This window comes from Leishmania mexicana, chromosome 34, assembly GCF_000234665.1.
Source record: "Leishmania mexicana MHOM/GT/2001/U1103 complete genome, chromosome 34".
NCBI lineage: Eukaryota > Euglenozoa > Kinetoplastea > Trypanosomatida > Trypanosomatidae > Leishmania > Leishmania mexicana.
The window spans coordinates 610,000-630,699 of record NC_018338.1 but is presented as its reverse complement, the minus strand read 5'-3'; the positions used below and the strand labels follow the sequence as shown (position 1 = coordinate 630,699).

Here is a 20,700-nt window from a genome sequence, read left to right as displayed (position 1 = left end):
GTGTGCGTGGTGTGTGTGTGTGTGTTGTGTGTTGTGTGATGTATCCTCATCGCTGAATCACAGCCAGGCATGCGACTATGCTGGACCTTTACGAGTTAGCTGCTATGGCCTCCTCCTCTATCACCTGCTTCTCTGTCCTTTTCGTGGAGGGCGGCGTGAGAGCGAGAGGGGGGAAAGGCACAGCGGCTCTATTACTTGCTCGGGTGCACTCCCCTGTCTCCCTTCCCTCTACGCGTCCCTCCGCCCATCGGCATCGCTGTAGCAACACCCCCTTTGTGCCCTCTGACGTTTCTCTCCATCTGTGTCCGATGAAACGACCACAAAACTCATCTCCCCTTCACCCAACTCCCCTCTCGCACACACACGCACATATATATATATGCACGCGCGCAAATACGCGTGTTCGCATGTCACTGCGACTCTTCCTCTCTCTCTCCGCTGTGGCTTGTCATGCTTCTTTGCATCGCTGTAGTGTTTTCCCTCAGAGAAGATGGCAAGTATCAAGTGTGGTTCCCGCCGCAAGGCCCGCCGTGCGCACTTTCAGGCACCGAGCCATGTCCGTCGTGTGCTCATGAGCGCCCCGCTCTCCAAGGAGCTGCGCGCCAAGTACAACGTGCGTGCCATGCCCGTGCGCAAGGACGACGAGGTCATCGTGAAGCGCGGCACCTTCAAGGGTCGCGAGGGTAAGGTGACGGCATGCTACCGCCTCAAGTGGGTCATCCACGTCGATAAGGTGAACCGTGAGAAGGCGAACGGCTCCACCGTGGCCGTCGGCATCCATCCCTCCAACGTCGAGATCACGAAGCTGAAGATGACGCACCACCGAAAGTCCATCCTGGAGCGCAAGGACCGCTCGTCCAAGTCCGACAAGGGCAAGGGCAAGATCAGCGCCGCGGATAAGACCATGCAGCAGATGGACTAGAGATCTCGCCGAACACGATCGAGGCTCAGTGAAGCACAAGCGTGTCACGATGGGTGCGTGCGCACGTGTAGGCCACTTCCGATGTGCGCACATCCATCACCGGAGCGCGTCTTTCTCCTTTATCATCTTCTTTGTTCTTCTTTCCGTTTTTACCGTTTCATGAAAAAAAAGATTTGAAGCGTGCGACTCCAACCGGGACGTCCCCCTCCCTTCCCCTCCTCCCCCGCAGCGCCTCCTTTTCCTTCTGTGTGTATATGGGGGGTTTGGATCTTAGTGGCACGGCCTGCTCATCGACTGTCTGTCTGTCTGTCTGTCTGTCTCTGTCTCGGCGCCATCAGTCTTTTGCTACCACCCTCTCCCTACTACTCCTCCTCTCTGTAGCACCCATACGTCGCGATCAACGCGAAATCCACGTCTAGGCCGCACCCCGCTCGATGTGGCGCCGTCACAGGTGTGTTGCCGTCATCTGAGTAGGGGGTGGCAAGTGACACCGTCGCATAAGACGCCTGGTACACACACACACACTTCAGTCATAATGATTACCCGTCTGGATGGCGCGAGCGCGCGCAAGCTCGCTGCGGGGCAAGTAATTACAGACCTCACGAGCGTTGTGAAAGAACTCTCCGAAAATGCGCTGGATGCCAAGGCCACAACGGTGACTATTCGACTCATCAACTACGGTCTCGATGAGATTGTCGTTGATGATGACGGCACGGGAATATCCATGGGTCAGCTAGTGGACACCGCGACCAATGAGCTGCTGGATGGTGCGAGCACGCCTCTGTTATCAAGCCGCGCCACCACGAAGCAGCGACGGCACGATCTCGACAGCTGCAGTCATGCGACTGCAACGAATGAAGCCAACGAGGGCCACACGAACCAGGCCGAGAGCGCGTGTATGGCACCGGATGAGGGCGACAGCTCTGATCCGTCACTCGGTTTCCGCGGGGAAGCGCTCCACTCTTTGGCCCACGTGAGTGATGTAACGATAGAGACACGCAGCGCCGACACTGGTGCCTTGACGGTGCGTATCTCCTATGACCATATATCGCACACATCCCGCCTGGAGGCGGTGCAACTGCGCGATGTGTGCGGCACCACCGTCACCGCACGACATCTCTTCAAGCACCTTCCTGTGCGGCACCGCGAGTACGTGAAGAACTGTCGCAAGCAGCTCAGCAAGGCAACCAGCACGATGAAGCAGTACGCCGTGTCGCACCCGCACATACGTCTCCTGATGCAGCACCAGGAGACCCCCAACTCGGCCGTCGTCACGCTCGTTTCGCTCACCGGCTCTGGCGACGCAACGCGCAGTGTGACGGAGGCGTACGGCGGCCTTTGCACCTCGCATATGCAGCGCGTGAACTGGAACTTGTCGTTCGGCACCTTTACCGGACTCGTGTCGAAGGTAAGCGGCGGCGGGCGACTCAGCGGCGACCATCAAGTGTTCGCTCTTGACGGGCGGCTCGTCGACCTGCCGCGTTTGGGCAAGGCGCTAAACGACGCCTTCACCCAGTGCCTCCCGAACGCCTCCCAGCGGCTGCACGTTGCCTTCTTCCTCCAGGTGAAGACGAACGCCTTACTTCAGTACGACGTAAACCTTGCCCCAAACAAGCGCAAGGTGTTGCTCGCGCAAGAGGAACGCTTGGCGGACGAGGTGTACCAGTGCGCGCTGCAAGAGTTTGGCTCGGCCTTGCAGGAGGTCGACCTGGATCGTGGCCAACGTATCGCGCAGACCCGCGTCGCTGATGTGCGTGCTACGGAGCTGACGAAGCTGACGCGAACACCAGTTTCAGCTACGTCGCTCACGCAGTTCACGTTCAAGCGAGCGAAGGTGGAGAAACCGGATACGGGCGGCCGCGTCACCACTGGCGCCCTGGACGCCCACAGTGGAGGGTCGTACCTCAGCTCCACGGCTGGCTCCTCCTCCGCGATCGACCTCCCAAAGCTCGGCAGCTTCCTGTACGACGATGACGCAGTCGACAATGACGGCTCCGGCACGGACGGGGATGGCGAGAGGGCTGAATCCAATCCACTCTTGCTGCCCTCCTCCCTATCCAGCATGAGTGATGGCGAGGTGGACGACCAGGACAGCAAAGAAAGTTCCCGCAGCGCTCTCGAACACAAGAGCGAAGGCAGCGACCCACCCGCGCTCAAGTCTACCGTAGAAGTCGATGACGATGGAGACTGCTGTTGCGGTCATCACTTGGCTGACAACGCGAAAGGCATGCACTCGGGCTCGGTGGCAGTCGAGGTTACGCGGCTCTCGGACGAGGGCAGTCAGCAGCGTGGCGGGGGCAGCTGCTATCAGTGCACGTACCCGGATCTCGGCGAGCTCGTGCAGGAGCCCTTCTCCGCGGACCCAGCCGACGCGGTGGCGTTGTCTGCGTTGGCAAAAAAGTGCGGCCGGCCCTCTTCTCGCACCCTCGGCGCCCAGACGGCCGACGACCTGAACCACTACTTCAACAAGAATTCCTTCAAGGAGATGCGGGTGATTGGGCAGTTCAACCACGGCTTTATCATTGCCGTGCTCCCCAACGGTGACGTGTTCGTCGTTGACCAGCACGCATCGGATGAGAAGTATAACTACGAGCGACTCGTGCGCGCGTACGAGGCAACGCCACAGCCCTTGGTGATGCCGGTGCCCGTGGCCATGAGTGCTCACGAGGTGGACCTCGCCGTGGAGCACAAGCTGGCTCTTCAGCACCACGGCTTCAAGGTAAGCCGAGGAAGCGACGACACGAAGCTGCTGGTGTATTCGTTACCGGTGTTGCCGTACGACGTGGTGAGCGCGTCGGATGTGATGGAGCTGGTGCAGCAACTCGTACAGTATGGCACCATCACAAAGCCGCTGCGTGCGGTGTGGCACTCCATGGCCACGAAGGCGTGCCGCAGCAGCATCATGATTGGCACCCCGCTCACGGTGAAGCGCATGAAGCTCATCCTCGAGCGCCTAAGCCAGCTGGATCAGCCATGGAACTGCCCGCATGGTCGACCAACGCTGCGGTTGCTGTGCAACATAGCAGATCTTCCGAGAGGTGGCGCGCTGTCTCGATGAGTATGGTGCATAGCCGGAGACCTATCCCAGCGAATACGCACGCACATCATTGCCCACTACATGGCACAACTCCTCTGCGCGTGCACACGCACCGAGAGGCACACAACGGTAGCAGCTAGAATGGGGGAATACATCAACATAGCGACTCTGCTTGTTGTTACCCCCCCCTCTCCCTCTCCCTCTCCCACACACACACACGCTTTTCCTCTTGAGAGGATGAGGTCCGATGAGGAGAGGGTTCATGGTGACGGTGCTGGGGCTAAGTGAAAAGGGCGTAGGTCGAACGGACCATGTGCACGGAAGACCCCTTCCACCACGACCCGCTTCGCCCATGCCGCCTTCTCGTGGGGGCACCTCTGTCTCCTGGTGCGCGTCCGCTGCACCTTGGCGCCGTGCGGATTGCACGGAAAACGGTTCTTTTCTTCCTGACCCACCGCTCTCCCCCCCCCCTGTACTCACTCTTACTCTTTTTGTGTGCGGCTGCTGCGACACGGTGGCGCTCGTCGCACTCCCGCTTTCACATGCACAGACATACACATCGCCTCTCCTCCTCTGCGTGTACACTCGCACAAGGCAGCAACATCGACAGCCACAACGAGCCCCATCGCTCTGATCCCCACACAAACGAGGGAGGAGGGGCAGAAAAAAGAGCGGGCGTAGAGACATACACATACACCGGCGCTCGGCGACGACTTTGCTCCGGCACTCTCGGGTGACTAAGGTGGGGCGGCAGAATAGACGCGCGAGCGCACGGCTCGCCCCGTGCGATAGATCCACACATACACATAGACCTAACTCCACTCATATTCGAGCTCTCTCTTTTTTTTCGTGCGTGTGGGTGTGTGGCTTCCTTAACATTTCTCTCACTATTTCCTTGTGCACACACACACACACACACACATAGAGCGAGCGAGAGCGAGAGGTGGCGAGGTTGGGCAGGGCAGGGGAAGGATCACGCACACGTGCTCCTCTTCCTCCTCGTCAGAGGCGTCTTTTCGCGAAAGCGTTGCACACCGCTGAGAGACGTTTGTTGTTTGTTTTCGTGCTCGTGTGTGAGCGAGTCTTGCTTCCGCGGAAGCAAAAAAGCAGTGCGCGAGAGACGCAAGCGGCAAACGGGTCTTGTTGCCTCCGGTGGGGGGGAGAGGGGGCCTCGCTCCACCAAGTACGTCCAGTCTCTCTCTCTCCTCTATCGAAGGGCATTTCTTCTGATTCCTTCGTTAACGCTTGTGTGCTGCTGTGCTTCTCTAAGCAAGATGCACCACAGCTCTTCGCAGCCGAGGCATGTCACTGATGACGCCGGCAGCTGCTGCTCAGATCTCCGCGAGATGAACGAAGCGAAGGTAGCCAACATCCTTTCCTACCTTGACAGTGCTGCCGCGACGCAGTGCGAGGCGCGGAGTGTGCGAGACTGCACACTCGCGACCAGCTTCTCCAGCGTTGTGCCGCTCACGTCGTCGGTGCTGCAGCATGTCACGGCCAGCTCTCCGGCACCGTCATCCATAAACGCCTCGCCGAACAATACCCCGACGCACCGCCACGCACCGCCGAGACGGTCGGCATCGCCGCCGTCCGTCGGTGTGTCAGCAGTGTCGGTGTCGTGGATCACCGGCAGCGGAGCCGAGTCTGCCCAGAACACATACCTTGGCATCAAGAAGCGCATTGAGGGGATGCAGTTCGAGAATGAGCAGCTTCGCCGGGACAATGCAGAGCTTCGCAGCCGCCTCCAGCAGTGGCGTGCCGAGGAGGCAAACCGAAAGCAGGAAATGCGCGAAGCTGTGCAGGGCGAGGTGGACGAGCTACGCAGCTCGCATGTTCAAGAACGCAAGCGCGTCAAGGCGGAGAAAGAAAAGCTAGAAAAGGCGAAGGAGGAGCTGATGCACCAAGTGGACACGCTTACGGTGAGGCTGCGTGAAGAGGCGGCGAAACACGCCGAAGATGTTCGGCGTCTAGAAGGGACACATGCCGCGGCCCTCTCGTCCCTGCGCACCAAGTGGGCTGCCCAGGAGAAGGTGAGCCGCGAGAAATGGCGTCTGGCCGAGGCGAAGCGCATCAAGGAATCGACGCTGCAGTCCCTCGAGCCGGACATTGTGCTGCTGCTGAATCGGCACAAGGCCGAAAAGGCGCGACTGCGCGAGGAGTACGAAAACGAGCTGCGCCATCGTGACGAGGTCATCGCTGCCAAAGATGCCTCCGTAGAGGAGTTGAAGTCGAAGCTGCGGCGGGAGGCAGGTGAGCTGCTCAGCCGCGAGCAGGAAGCAGTGCGAGATCGCCTCCGAGACGAGAGCGAGCGCATTCATCGACAGCTCGAGGAGGAGCGCCGTCTTGAGCAGCAAAGGCGCGAGCAGCTGGAGCACCACTATGAGGATCAGAAGCGCACGTTGCAGCGGGAGATCGAGCGACTTGGGAAGGAGGTGCTGCGCCTGCAGAGCGAGCAGACATCGGAGCAGGCCTCCTTCCACGAGGCGGTGACAAGTGAGGTGGCGCGCGTGACAGGCGAGGTGAACGAGCGCATGAAGTGTATCAAGGAGAAGCTGATGCTGGAGTTCGCGAACCGCGAGAAGGATGCAAGGGAGGAAAACCAGCGCTATCTGCAATCAAAGGAGGCGGAGATGCGCAAGAAATGCGAGCTGGAGCGCGATGCGGCGGTGACGAAGGTGGTGCAGCGGCTCGAGGAGGAGCACCTGCGCGCCTTGGAGTCTGCTCGGGGTAGTGATGGTATGCTGCGGGAGCGCTACATCCAAGTTACGCGTGAGAAGGAGCGACTGCAGGTGGAGCTTGACCTCGTCCAGGAGCAGCTAAGCACCGCCCTCGAGGCCAACCGCAGCAAAGCCGAGGAGCTGCAGAGAATTCAGGACATGGCGAACCTGTCGGAGCAGCACATGAGCGCCATCGAGGACAAGGTGCGCTCCGAGTACACGAAGCGCATGAGCATCCTGGACCACGAATGGCAGAAGAAGCTTCACGAGTTCGAGACCCAGCACGTGAAGGAGGTATGGGAGCTACAGCAGCGCCACGGCGCCGCGACGCAGGAGGTGGCTCGCCTGAGGTCCGAGTTCGAGATGGAGAAGAAGACGTTGGAGCAGCGCCACCACGCGGAGCTGAGTCAGATCAACGAGCGCGTCCTTGTGGCCATCACAAAGAAGGAAAACACCATCCGTCACCAGTCAGAGCAGCTGCTGAGCTTGCAGGAGGCTGTCAGTGTGCGGGACCAGGAGCTGCAACGGCATCGCCAGCTGCTCTTGTGATGCGGAGAGTTCATGAATGGCATAGAATCCTCCGCTGATACCCCGGTGCAGTGCGCACTATGAATGATACTTTCTGCAGGAGCCAGAAAGCAGGACGGATACGGTGTCCCGGGTGGTTGTGGGAATACGCCGATCGGCGCTTCGTTTGATGCACATGGGTGGCTGGTAATTTGATACAGTTTTCAGCGACATCATCAAGAGAGAAAGAAAGACCCAACACAAAAAAAACGAAAAGCTATCACGCTTGGCGACCACCGCTGCCTCCTTGGTCTGTGTGTGTGCGCGCTGTGTATGCTTGGCTGCGCGGATGTGAGGCGGGTACGTGGGACTAGCCTCCGATATCGCTGTTGGCATTGGATACGCCCGTACACCACGGAGAGCGGAGCATCTGTATCACTGCGACGTAATAGCCTTTTTTTCGTGTTTCTCGTTGCACTGTGCCGCTCTTATGACAAGAGGTGGGGCACCTCACCGTTGCACCTCAGGGTCCAGCACCCTCACTCTGTGTGTGGGGGGAGGCCAAGCAGCACCCCCCCCTCCCTATCCCTGCCAATGCCGAACCGCTTGCAGTGGTGACGCAGGGTCAAGCACCCACGACGTGGTGGTGTCAGTGCGCTTCATCGCTGCTCATGCCGGCAGCGTGTCAGCGTGACTCGAACGTACTCCGCCCGGCCCTCGCACTGCCCACTGGTGGTGGGTGGCCTGCGTGCCGCCGCGAGGGATGCACCAGGGATGGCGACTGGCATGATGTGAGCCGCTGTGAGGCGACATGCGAGGCGGCGGATCGGTAGGGTACCGAGGCCGCGCTCAGCCGACCGAGCCGCCGCACTGCTGCGCTGGCGTGTGTCCGCGGCTGCGTTGCACCACGAGACGGGTCTGGGACTGGCCGGAGGGGCTGCAGAGTGGCGTTGGACTCCTGCACGGCAAAGAATGGACACACACGCACATGTGTGGAAGCAGAAAAGTTTCCATTTTTTTCGTTCCCGGACCGAATGCGGGCTCGATGACGGCACGAACACACTGCTCTTGGGCTCACATCTCCATCGTCGGCTGTCGTGTCTCTGTCTTTTCATCTCGCTCCACTGCATCGCTGCCTGCGATGTAGTGGAATTACCCATCGACAGGCACGCATGCGCCCGCAGTGACTGTCCTTTTCAGACTCGGTTGTTCAGCGAGTTTTGTGCGGTAAGCTAGCGAAACTTGCCCTTGCCTTTTGCCCATTCGCGTGATTTCTTCGCATCTATCAGAAGTAGTGCTGCAATGCGGTCTCGCATCGTCAGGGATCCCGGCGTACCGCCGACTCTTGTGGCGCGTCCCGAGGACGTCTTCGAGGACAACGGATCAGAGAGCTCTTCCACTTGGGCTCACGCCTTGAATGGCGTTGCCGTCGGCGAGCGCTACGACACCTCGAAAAGTAATGCGGTCGCCACACTTCCAGTGAAGTGGGACCGCGACGAAGCGCTGTGGCAGTTGAAGGTAGCCCTTGGCGTCTCACCTGTCCTGCGGGAAAGTGACGTGTCACACTTGGCAAGCCCAGCTCTGCATACGCACAATAGCGCCCAGCTGCCCGTGGAACTCAACGCTGGGGACGAGGCAGCTGCCACCGTTGCCCAGAAGAGAGCGCCCGCCTCAGATAAGCAACTGCCATCGGCTCAAGAGGGCGGTTTCGGAAAGGGCAATAGGCTCGACCACTTTATTCCTCCCGTCTACAGATTCACCTCTGCCTCGTCGGCGTTCTCCTCGCCCCTGTCGCAGGCCTATCTGGAAAGCGCTCTGGCTCGCATCCAGGACGAATGCGACGCACTGATGCAGCGCAGTGGTGTGGGTGCTGCCACGTCAGGTGCAGAAGGACACCAGGCAATCACGGACGTGTCTGACGACGAGCTTCAAGCGGCGCAGCTTATGCACCTGCTGGCGGACTCGTCGACACTGACCCAGCTGCAGCGGCGAGCAGACGCCGCGATACTGGAGAAGGAGTGCGTCTTTCGGATTCGAGATCTCCTCACTGCTGAGCTGCAGCGGCGCCACGTGCCGCTCGAGGCGGCCCAGGATGACTTTCACCCTTTCTTTGAGCAGGTCGACCGCACGAAGATGGCCCTAGAAGACTACTACCACGTGCAGAGCGCGATGCATACAATGGCGCCGATGATGGAGGCGGCGGTCGCCGTGGCGGAATGTCTGCGCGATGCCGATGCCACCACATCAGTGCAAGGGATGCAGCGCATCAATGCCATGGATGAGGCAATGAACTCCTTGCTGGTGCAGGTGCAAGAGGACACGGTGATGTTGCAGAAGAACTTGGAGGCGCTGCAGTGTCGTTTTGAGGCGCTGTAGGGCGGAGAAGCGTCAGACAATCGAAAAGGAAACGGATGGCAGGCATCGGACCTCTTGGCCAGCCCCTCCCCCATCCTTCTGTCACCGCACTTCAGTGGTGCTTGTCCCTCTCTCTCTCTTCCTCTCAGTCTTCTGCCTGTGTGCTGGTTCGACGTCACGCGCCGCTTGCTCCATTGTTCTAGTTTTCTCGCCTGCGCTCTTTACTCGATAGCCTCGGAGGGCGGAGCAGCCGCTCTTCCCACGGCAGCAGGTTCTCTTCCTCCGCTCAGGCACGTCTCTCGTTCTAGCAGTCGTCATCCACTGTCATCCGTGGCTTTGAGGGCACCTCTCTGCGGCTGTTGCTGGTTTTTCTGCCTAGGCATTCTCTGGGCAACAAGTCAAATCGAAAAAGATGAATATAGACGCCAGGGAAGCTGTGGCGTCTCCCCTACAGCGGATGCGCACGCTTCCTGAGGCACCTGTGCATCTGATGCCCCTCCCTGACGTGCAGGCGGTGGTGTGAATGTGAGCACCGGCGAATACGACAATCCGCCCTTGTTGCCGTGCGCCAATATACATCCTTCTCTTTCGCTGCTGTGCCTTTGCTTGCGCGCACTCCTCTGTCTCTGTCCTTTTATCGCTCGCCTGCTGCTCCCAACCTCGACGATGTTTTGTTGTTTCTCTCCTCTGCGCGCGCGCCGGATGGAGGATTGCACGGTCTCGAAGCAGGAAATAACGAAAAGCGTAACCTTTCACTTTATCCGCAGGCCGCACGCGTCCATCTCAACAGCGGACGTCGAAGTGCGTGTACACGTTTTGTTGCTGTTGCTGTTGTGCTGCGCACTGCAAGGGCCAACGCAAAGAGGAAGGGGGCGAGAGACAGAGCCGACAGCGCCTCCCCCTCTTCGGTCGTGCACCCCTGCCGCATTCCTTCGACTCGAAGCGTTTTTATGGAAGCGAGAAGCGAGCGGGGAAAACCGAACACCTGAAAGCTCGAAAGAGGCCGCAGGAGTTGCAAGCGGGAGCGCCTGCATAGAGGTAGAAGACCGATTTCTAAAGCTCCACTGCCCATCGCTCTTACCATCCGTATCACCATGGCACCCGTAAACGTGGAAAGGGTGTCCTCGGTGTTTCACCTGTTCTCGGTGGACGCGGCCGACGCGCACGCCGACGCCGACGCCGACGCCGCTTGGGATGAGATTCGCGAGTCGTACATCCCCGTCTGCTTCTTGGCTGCGGCTGCACGGGAGATGGGATACTACCCCACCCCCTCTGCCATTCATCAGTTCACTGAGACGGTGCCGGGCGCCGCGGCTGGCGCCGTGACCTTCGCGGGTTTTCTGCAGTTCTGCGAGGACGTTGCTCACACAAACCAGCCAGGGCGGTTGGTTATTCACAGGATGATAGAGAGCATAGACCCAAGCGGTTGTGGGGTGATTAGCCGTCGCGAGCTCTTTCTTATCTTGACCAGCGGCTCTGCTACCATCACTGCCGGTGAGATCGACGCCGCGATGAAGCTGCTGGATCCGACGAACAGCGGGTGCGTCCAGCTCAGGGAGCTGGAAGCCGTGCTCATTAACTCATGCGAACGCCAGCGATCGGCTTCTGAGTCGCGATCGCCGTCAGGGAATCACCAGCAACAGGAGCAGCGACAGCATGAGTCATCCGTCACTTGCACGACGGTAACCGAGAAAAGCCACCGGCCGTTGCACTCCACTGGCATCACCACCGCTGCTGTCATCCCCCAGGCGGGCTCGCCGACGCCTCACTCGGGGCACATGCCCGCGCAGCCGGAGGACCGGAAGCAGCATCCAAAGTGGCGGCGAAGGGCCTTCAATAGACGGAAGTACGAGACCCCACCATCTCCGGCGCCTGCAACGACCGTGGCAGAGGGAGAATGCCCACAGGTGCAGGGACAGCGCTGGTGCTCCGCCGTTGCCAGCGAGTGCGATGGCTCCTTACAGCACGCATACACCGACTCGGCCGGTGAGGCAGTTTTTCCGCGCCACCAGTACCTGCGCGGCAAACCAGACACGTTTGAGCAGACGCAGACGTCCATGACGGTAGACGTGGATGTGCAGCTGTCACCCTGCAAGCCTACAGCGGAGGTGCGGCGGAGGAAGTTAGCCAGGAACTCCTCGGCCGCCGCGTCCAACTTCGTAGCACAAGCGCCGCCCCGCCCTCACGACGGCAACAGCGCAGACACAAACGGCGGCGCACGCCGCAACAGAGTCCAGGGGCGCGAGTCGAAGCAGCAGAAGTACTCCAGGGCGGCGTCAGACACCAGAGGTTGTAGTGTTTCGGCAGATACCGAGAGCCCATCGGCTGCAGAGAGGGAATGGACGATGGTTGCCACCATACCGATGAGGAAAACGAGTGGATCGAAGTGCTGCATCATGCTCTAGTGTATCTGCCCACTCCTGCCGCCATCTTTCTCCCCCTATCTCGTAGATTCTACTTATTTATGTGTGAGTGCAGGTGCTCTTGCAAACCTTACGCACGCGCACCGCCGACGACCCGATATACCCGTGCGCTTCCTATTTCTCTCAGCTAAAGTGTGTGGCGTAGCAGTGGGAAGGAGTGTGTGAGAGAAACTTTTTTTCGGCGAGTGCATCGACACCAATGCAGGGGGAGGGGGGAGGCAACTCTTCGTGTGCGTGCTGGCAGGTGTGTACGTTGAGTGCGATACAGCGCAATGGGATTTCCTACACGACGTCCAAGCACCCTCATCCGCATCTTCCGCTGACGCTCCCCCCTCCCCAAGCACTTCGGTCCCTCAACACTCTCCCCTGACGGGCCTCTGCCGGGCTCGCAACGAACGCGAACGAAAAAGCGCAGCGGCTCGTGTAAATGGGACGGGGAGAGTAGTGTGGGGGGAGGGGTGGCTGGTCGTGGTCGCTTACCAACGTCAGTGCCCCGTTTCTGTTTTTTGTTTTTTCTCTTGGCCATTATGTCACTCATCCCACACACCCTCCCTTTGCGTCATTCCTTTTGAGTAACATCACTTTATATATATATATATATATTCCGTGTTCGGTTTTCTAGAGTCCCATTGTGGTGCTGCGTAGGTATGCGTGTGCTTAGTGGGTGGGAGTGGGTAGGGGGTGATGAGGGGGGAGGGAAGGAGGAGGGAGGGAGGGTTGGCTGCCCTGTCCCGTGGCCGTTATTCACCACGCCACTGCCAGAATGTCTGTCTGTCTCTCTCCCGGTCATCCCGCCCGCCCGCCCTCGTCATCGCCCCCCCCCCCCCGCCCATTCTCCTTCCCCGCCACCCTCCCTTCTTTCGAAGCCGGCATTTACGACAGCGCTTCTTTTGGGCTTCCCCCCCTCCCCCTCAGTGACGTGTGCGCAAGCAACGAAATAAACTAAAGTAGAAGCAAAAGTAAACAGCAGCGACAGCACCAGTCTTTGGGCCTGCGAATCCTTGCACCGTTCTCGGGCCTCCTCCTCTCTCTGTTTCGTGTGTGTGTGTGTAGGTAGGCAGGTGGGTGGGTCGGGGAGGAGCAGGGCCTGTTTTCTCTCATGGCCTTGTTGTCCACTGTTGTGTGTGTGTGCAACACGCTTCCCTCCCTCCCTCTCTCGCATTTTCTGTTCACGCCCTACCGTGCCTTTTTTTTTGCGTATTTCAGAAGAGGAACGGAGAAGAAGGTCCCGGCAGACGCACGTCTCCAGAGCACCGATGCAGTCTCGCGCCTCGCCAGTCACAGCGCCTCCACGAGATGCTTGGTGGGTAGCTGTGGCGAGGAAAACTTTGAATCAGCTCTCGCGATCAGCTGTGCACCTCAGCCTTGGAGGCTACGACTTTTACGCCCTGAGCACTGTTTGTCGCTTCTCCTTGGCTCAGCGGACCGTATCATCCAGTAGGCACCGCTCCTTCTGTCCCGTTTTCTCCATGACATTCTCCTCGACTTCCTCTCTCCGATTCTCTCTTAAGGATGCACTATCATATATACACATCAACGTAAAAGCGTGAAGGACACATATATACGCACAGAGGCAGGCAGGCAGGCAGGCGCACACACACACACCTGTGAACGTTGGAGACAGCAACCTTCCGACTTCCCTTTCTCCTACCAAAGCATCCTTCTCTCACTCTGTTGTTCCTGCTTGTTGTTTGGCGGTGGACGATTCGAGTGTCTTCCATTTCGTCTGTTGTTTGGGGGAGTGGGGAAAGCTTATGTGTGTGTGTGTGTCCTTGTCTTTTCCCCCTCGCCTCGCCCCTTCTCATTCCTGTTCAACACCCCCCCCCGCCCTCCCTCGCCCTCGCCTTCCCCTGCGGCGTAGCATACCCGACTGCGCAGAAAAGGACGGGAAGAACACAGCAGGCTGGCCAAGCGAAGGGAAAGCGGCGAAGCACGCACATCAGTTTTCTGGGGGAGGGGAGGGGAGACAGAAACACTGAGCAAAGGAAGAAGAAACAAGTACTCGACGAAAAGACGTCTATATATATATATATATGTATTCGTCGGGAGCACAGCAAGGGCACACATTCATACACACGTGCTTGCACTTGCGCTTCGATTAGCATCACCAATACACACCTTCTTGTTCGTTGTTCATGCTATTGTTTTTTTCTCCCCTTTTCTTCCGCTCGTTTTTTCACATTACACCCTTTCCCATTTGCGCTCTCCCACTTCGGTTTTTTGTGTCTTCGCCTCACTTGGTGGCGGTGGCGTCATTTTTTGTTGTTGTTTCTTTGATTTTGGGTTGCTGCTGTTGTCACCACTGCGCCATCCCCATTTTCTCTTCGCTATATTGATGGTGCACTGGTGCACACAACTTTCTTCGCTGCCCGAAACCACAAGCTATGATTTTACACGCAGACACACGAATACTCACCTAGTTGTCACATCCAAACTCGGCCGGTCCGTTGGTGTACATCGTCCTCTTCCTCTGCTCAGTGGCAGCTTTTAACGTGCATCCGCTCGCTACACCCATTCAGTCGCTGATCACACCGTCTTTCTTTTGTTTGTTTGTTTTTCCTCTGCCCGTGTACGTGTATCTGCTTTGCACTTCCTTTCCTGTCAGCCCGCCCCTTGGCTCTCGAAGTTATTTTTTTTTATATTGTGTTACACACCTTCACTGGCCCCCACCCCTCCCTCCTCCCCCTCCTCACCACCACCACCGCTTCCACTCCTTTCACCTGCCATCGCGTGCCAAGTGCTAGGTAACACACGTCATCTTTTTATTTTCCTTTAAGGCACCTTTTCTTGCCGTCCTTCGTTGACAGCCCCCCCCCCCCACTGTGTGAGGGCACAGACACACGTCTTCTGAACCGCACACAACACTGGGCAGCCTAACAGGCACGACACATGTTTTCCAAAGAGAACTTCATTGACTTGGCCCACCAGGCGGTCAGCGCTGTTCGCCGGATCGTCGGCAGCTCCGAGTCATGGAACGTGCGTGACGCGCTTTCGCCCGCCTCGCAAGTCCTCGTCGCAGTCTGTAAGACAAACACCACAGTGGACGCGGCCACCTTGGAGGCGTGGGTGAATGACCTCGTGCGGGAGCTGGAACTGCAGTCGACGCAGAGCGCTACTGCCACAGAAACGGCAGCGGCGGGGGAGACTGGAGTGGCGGCAAGCAGCATCAAAGACGAGGCATCGAGGCCGCTAAGCGAGCCGGCGCTCATTGAGAACCTCGAGGTCGCACGAGACCTCATGTACTCGTGCAACGCAGAGGAAGCTGTGAAGGCGTACTTGAAAAAGAAGCTCGTGGCGGCCATCGTACAGCTCTACGGCAACGCCACGCTCACGCAGAGGTTGCGTAACTGCTGCGCCTACGTCATCGTTGGCGTGTGCTCATCGCAGCAGCTGCTACTGCGCGACTTCATGTTTGTCTGCACCGACCGCTTGCGCAGTCTCCCGCAGGACCACAACGGTCGCGTCCTTCAAATCCTCCTTGCGTCGCTCTTGGTAGAGGTGCTTCATCAGTACCAGCTGTGCTGCTACGGCCGGCTCAAGAGAGACCTGGATGCAGAGACAGAAGCCCACTGCACATCGCTCATTGACTGCCTTTTTGAAACAGCCTACTCGCTCATGGTGCAGGATGCGACTGTCGCATCCCGCACCGCCACCGCGTCTCGGACGGCGTCGGGCGAGGCGGAGGAGAGCCTCGAGTCGGGGTCACCGTCTCCGCCACCAGCGACAAACAATGAAACCTCCACGGTGACGCCAGCAGCGAGCAGAAAAGATGGAAACAGCGGCGAGGCGACAGGATCTCCAGCGGCGCTAACCACCATTGTAGCGGGCAGCGGTGACACGCCGGCAGCTTCGCCGGCCAACGCCTCCTTGGACATGTCCGCCAGCGACGCAAGTCTCGACATCACCACTTCTGTTGTATTCCTAGCAGTTGTCGCTGGTGTGTATCGTGCACGGCCCGCCCTCAAGACCTACCTGGTGTGTCACTGCGGCTCTGAATACGCACGGCTGTGGGTCAAGATAGCTTCGCATCTCTCGAAGATGCGCACGAACCTATTCCTGTCGCTGTCGTCTCGCTCGCCCGTGTCTGCCATGCTGGAGCCGGTGGAGTACTGGCGGGGAGAGATGCTCGAAGGCCTGGTGGAGCTATGCACGTCGGACAGCTTCACAACCCAGCGAGCCATGGTAATGGCTTCCATTGTCGGAAGCGGCAGCAATAATGGTAGCGGCAGCAAGGGGGCAAATCAACATGGCGGGGTGTCTTCCACCAAGATAGGCGCCTCAGCAGCGCGCGCACCGGCATCCTCGTCTAGCGGCGCCACCGCTGCTCCCGTTGTCTCGGGGAAGAGCCTCAACAGCGGCGGCCGGTATCAGTTTGTGCCGATCCCAGCGGACTGGGAGACGTACCTGTCGCGCGGCACCTCGGCCGTGTGGCGCCTTGCCTGCGCCCTCTTTCCGTGCACCGTCACCTCGGAGGGTATCAACATTCTCAAGGCGGTGCTGCTGCTGCTGAACACGCGCCACGCGTCAGCAGAGGCCCTGTACCGTAGCACCATTTCGACGCTGGCATTACTGTCTGTTGCGAACCCGCGCAACGCCGTGCTGTTGTCTGAGCACCACTTTCTGCGCACCATCATGGCACTGGTTAACTGCAACCAGCCGAGCGTCTTTCCAGCCTCCCAGCAGGTCACACTGCACTTTCGCCACGGCGAGCCAAGCACCTCTGCGCCGGTGGCTGCGCTGACGCAGACCCTGACCCTGACCCCGGTCAGCACCCTAAACGTGAACACGACCCAGCTTACCTTCTGCTTTCTCAACACCCTCACCTCCACAACGTTCTCCAAGGCCACTGTGGAGCTGCTGATGCAGGGCATCAAGGACATGTGCTCGATGCCGTCGTCTCAGACAGATGTCGATATTATCGAGAACTTTCTCCACGGCCTCAGCCACGCCTTCATTCCGCACCCATTGCTCTTCTTCCCTGGTGATGGCTACGTGAGCTGGCGGCTGAAGCAGATGTTTCCTCGAGGCAGCGGTTACACCTTTACGGCGTGGATCTACCCGACGTGTGTGTGGACGGGCGGCAGCTGCCTCTACTCCTTCATGGATCCAAACGATACGCGCGTGAGCCTGCTAATCGTCGCTGACGGACGACAGTGCACGTTGGCGGTGCGAGTGAACAAGGGGGGTAGCGACCCGGCGGAGCTGGTCTTGAGCTGTGGTACCTTCGCCACGACCACGTGGACGCACGTGGTTGTGAATCACGGTGTTGCCCTGAACGTGTACATCAACGGCCAGCGCCTCGAGGGGGTGCACGATGTGCCATACCCCAAGGAAAAGCACTCCATCATGTTCAACATTGGCGGGGCTGCGGAGCTGCCAGGGTTCTTAGGCTTTATGTCGGGCATGAACATCTCCGCCACGCTCTCTGAGAAGGAGATTGCTAAGCTTCACGCCGCCGGGCCCGCCTTCTATGACCCCTCACGGGACTGTGCCTCGTTTCTCACGCCTTTCTTCGAGGACATGCCCAGCGTCTCCTATGAGCTGCAGTCGCCGTCCCTGCTGCAGCAGAACGACATGATCACAAAGAAGTCGGCGGAGTTCCGGTGGAACCGCATCGAGCTCTACGTGCCTACCGATATTGAAGAGATGATTGCGCCAAGCAAGGTGGCGGAATGGGTGCTTGATGTGCTCAAGGGGCGGCGGACGACGTCTGTTCCGAGCATGTCGGCCTTTATGAGCGTTGCGAAGCTGAGCCTCAGTCTCCTGTCGACATCGATGCAACTCTCGACGACGGAGCAGTTGACGCAGCTGATGCTCAGGAACTACCTGGACCAGCTGCGTACCGAGGTACTTTCGTGGAAGGTGACGTTCCCAGAGTTCGCATCACTGATGCTGCAGTCCGTGACGCCGCGCGGTGGGGGCAAGGTGCTGCAGCACCATGCTTGCACGCAGCGCGTCTTTGACATCCTTCTCAGCTGTGTGCTGCGGACAAGAGCCCATGGCAGCGGGGGCGCGAACGGCGTCGCGCATCACCGGGCGTGCGCCAGCAGGAACACCTTAGACCCGAGCGATGAGAGCGCAGCGGGGTCGACTGTGGCGTCGTTGGCGTCTGGGAATTCGTCGCCACCCAGCGATGCCGTGCAGGAGGCGAACGCCACGAACGTCATATTGCGCGAGCTCAGTGACTGTCTCCTTGTGAAGGAGAACATGGAGATGTTCCAGGAAGATTCGTCGCGGTTCCAGTGCATCCTCAACGTGTCCCTCTACCTCCCAAAGGAATGCATCAAGTCCGTCGTGATCCTCATTGAAAAGCTGTGCCGCAGAGAGGCAGAGCTGCGCCGCGTGCTCTTGTTCCTTTTCACGCCAAGCTCCATCAGTTCAACAGCGGACACGGCGAAGGTGTGGGTGCTGCGCATGCTATTCGACATTGCCAGAGAGGAGATGGCCATGTGTGAGATGATCCAGGAGTCCTTCAAGAGCCGGGGCGTCACGCTCATGCTACTGCTCATCAACGGCGAGAACCACTCTAGTGAGGCGATACGCTTGTTGGCGCTTGGTCTGCTCTCGCTGTTGATGCCGCTGAAGAGCTGCGCAAAGCTCTTCAAGAAAAACGACGGCTTTGACATCCTCTCCCTGGCGCTCACGGAGCCGCGCAACGACATCCCGCTAGGCATCCGCACCTTCGATGCCCTCTTCCAAATCGCTTTCGACGAGTTCCGACGCCACCAGGAGAAGAAGCCGGAGGCGGACAGCATCGCCGTGCGGCTGATGGCCACTGCGCATATTCTGCACCGCCAAAAGCAGCGTGACCCGAGCTCGTCAGCCGCACCCGATGGCGGAGGCGGGTCGTCGATCAGCGCTACAGTAGCTGGTGCGCTGCAGAAGGGCCGCGTGCGGCGGCCCACCGCGGACTTCCTCGGTCACACACCTTCCATCATGGTGAACCACCTTGGCACGCGCCGCGGCTACAGCTTCGAGCATACGCACGACTACGGCAGAGTCAGCGAGGACTTTGGTGAGCTCGTACTCATGCACAAGGGCAGTCGCTATCACAACCTGCAACTTCCGATGGCGCTGAAGACGGTTCTCTGTGCGCTGGACTACCTCATTCGAGTGCTGCTGCACAGGCTGTACTCGGCGCCCCCAATGGTAATCTCCCCAGCCGCGGTAGCGACGGCGACGGCAATCAGTGGCAACAATATTACCGGCTCCTCAACAGACTACTTGGCAACAGCGGACGAGTATCCAGCCTTTCCGACGCAGCGCCACGAGAGCGGGCTGCTGAGCATGAACGCGCGAGCTGCGCAGATGGATGAAGAACGCGTGGTGGTCGAGGTTCTCAACTACCTAGACAAGTTGATTGAGTGGCCAAAGCACGCGCTGAAGGTGATGGACATACCATGGCTGGGCGGCTTGTGGGCAGCGGTTCGCGTCTTTTTCGAGAGGCCGGTGGACCCGAATGGTGCCACGGGGGCGGTAACGCCAGTGCAGTCCTCGGAGCCGGGGACGATGGCGCACACGCCTGCCGTGACGGGGGCAAACCACATACCCTCTTACTCCACGCCGCAGCCGTGCGAGGCGGCCATTCGGCGCTTGCATCAAGATCGCAGTGAGTTTGTTGCTGAGGTGACGCAGCGCTGCCGCACGGTCATTCGAAAGATGGTCATCCTTGATATCTCCATGAATGAACGAGCGCAGATCCGTTCGATTCGCGACGGCGAACATCCGCCGCGTCTCGTGCGAATCGTTCTCGAGGAGGTGGCGCGCTACTTCTCTGTCCAAAAGAACGGTGAGCTTCTCGAGAACGCCGGCACCATCATCCGGAACTTGAACTCGCTCTTCAAGGACGTGCACACCGCTTTGCATCCCTTCCCTCCAACGCTGGGCGTGGCCATTGTCATCGCCATCACGAACATCTCCGTGTCTAGCAGCATGCAGGTGCGACGCCGAATGAAGAACAGCAGCCTCCTGACAATCCGCGACCACCTTGCGTTCTACGTCTTGCGCGAGTCACGGAGGTTTTTGCGGCTCCGCAAGCGCTCGCTGAACCAGCTCATTCACATGAACGTCAACAACGCCAACTCAATCACAGTGCTACTCCTCCACCTCTCAAACAGTATCAAGGAGAACAACGTGAACGAGGTGGAGGTCCTCATGACACTGATCCGGCAGCTAGCAGGTGCCGACTCGGCTCGGCTGCGGGAGCTGCACGCTCTGCTAGGCGACAGCAAGGCCGCGCGCACCTTGGAAGAGCTGCTGAGCAGCAGCGGGGGAGCGATCGCCACCATGCAGAGCCCGGTACTCCTGAGCACGCACACCTCACAGCCCACGCTTTCGGACCACTGCGCGAGCGATGTGCTTATAGATGCGGACTTCAGCACTAGTGGCGGGGAGCGGGCTATGTGGGGCCTAAGCCACGGAATCGGCTCGAACCCAGTGGAGGAGGAGGGCGGAGAGCTGAGTCCAGGGGCGTACACGCTGCAGCTGCTTGAATGGTGCAGGACGCACAAGGAGGCGTGGACCGCCATTCAGCGAAACGCGCACGCCGCGATGGCGAGCATGGGGCTGGAGAAGAGCGATGATAAGGCGCAGCAGCAGCAGATCAGCAGCGCCTCCGGCTCCCCGAAGGCGTCGGCCGGTGCGTACGTTGGCCTGAGTGATCGGAGCAAGCGCGAGTTCCAGCAACTTCGAGAAGAGTTGGAGTCGGAACTCGAGAAGTGCAAGGCAGGCCGCAAGTGA

The 20,700-nt window shown here is 59.2% G+C and overlaps 6 protein-coding genes across 6 annotated transcripts; all 6 read left to right on the top strand.

Moving 5' to 3' along the window:
- Window positions 1-490: 490 nt before the first annotated feature.
- LMXM_34_1670 (putative 60S ribosomal protein L26) lies at window positions 491-922 on the top strand (the record flags this gene model as incomplete). Its single annotated transcript, XM_003879113.1, has 1 exon — window positions 491-922. The coding sequence occupies one exon, from the start codon at window positions 491-493 to the stop codon at window positions 920-922; it is 432 nt and encodes a 143-aa protein (XP_003879162.1).
- A 535-nt stretch (window positions 923-1,457) lies between these two features.
- LMXM_34_1660 (mismatch repair protein) lies at window positions 1,458-3,980 on the top strand (the record flags this gene model as incomplete). The annotated part of the gene is made up of 1 exon (XM_003879112.1): window positions 1,458-3,980. The coding sequence occupies one exon, from the start codon at window positions 1,458-1,460 to the stop codon at window positions 3,978-3,980; it is 2,523 nt and encodes an 840-aa protein (XP_003879161.1).
- A 1,325-nt stretch (window positions 3,981-5,305) lies between these two features.
- On the top strand, window positions 5,306-7,225 carry LMXM_34_1650 (conserved hypothetical protein; the record flags this gene model as incomplete). The annotated part of the gene is made up of 1 exon (XM_003879111.1): window positions 5,306-7,225. One exon carries the CDS (start codon window positions 5,306-5,308, stop codon window positions 7,223-7,225), a length of 1,920 nt encoding a protein of 639 aa, XP_003879160.1.
- Window positions 7,226-8,485: 1,260 nt separating this feature from the next.
- LMXM_34_1640 (hypothetical protein, unknown function) lies at window positions 8,486-9,559 on the top strand (the record flags this gene model as incomplete). Its single annotated transcript, XM_003879110.1, has 1 exon — window positions 8,486-9,559. The coding sequence occupies one exon, from the start codon at window positions 8,486-8,488 to the stop codon at window positions 9,557-9,559; it is 1,074 nt and encodes a 357-aa protein (XP_003879159.1).
- Window positions 9,560-10,632: 1,073 nt separating this feature from the next.
- Window positions 10,633-11,943, top strand: LMXM_34_1630 (conserved hypothetical protein; the record flags this gene model as incomplete). The annotated part of the gene is made up of 1 exon (XM_003879109.1): window positions 10,633-11,943. One exon carries the CDS (start codon window positions 10,633-10,635, stop codon window positions 11,941-11,943), a length of 1,311 nt encoding a protein of 436 aa, XP_003879158.1.
- A 2,907-nt stretch (window positions 11,944-14,850) lies between these two features.
- On the top strand, window positions 14,851-20,700 carry LMXM_34_1620 (conserved hypothetical protein; the record flags this gene model as incomplete). Its single annotated transcript, XM_003879108.1, has 1 exon — window positions 14,851-20,700. One exon carries the CDS (start codon window positions 14,851-14,853, stop codon window positions 20,698-20,700), a length of 5,850 nt encoding a protein of 1,949 aa, XP_003879157.1.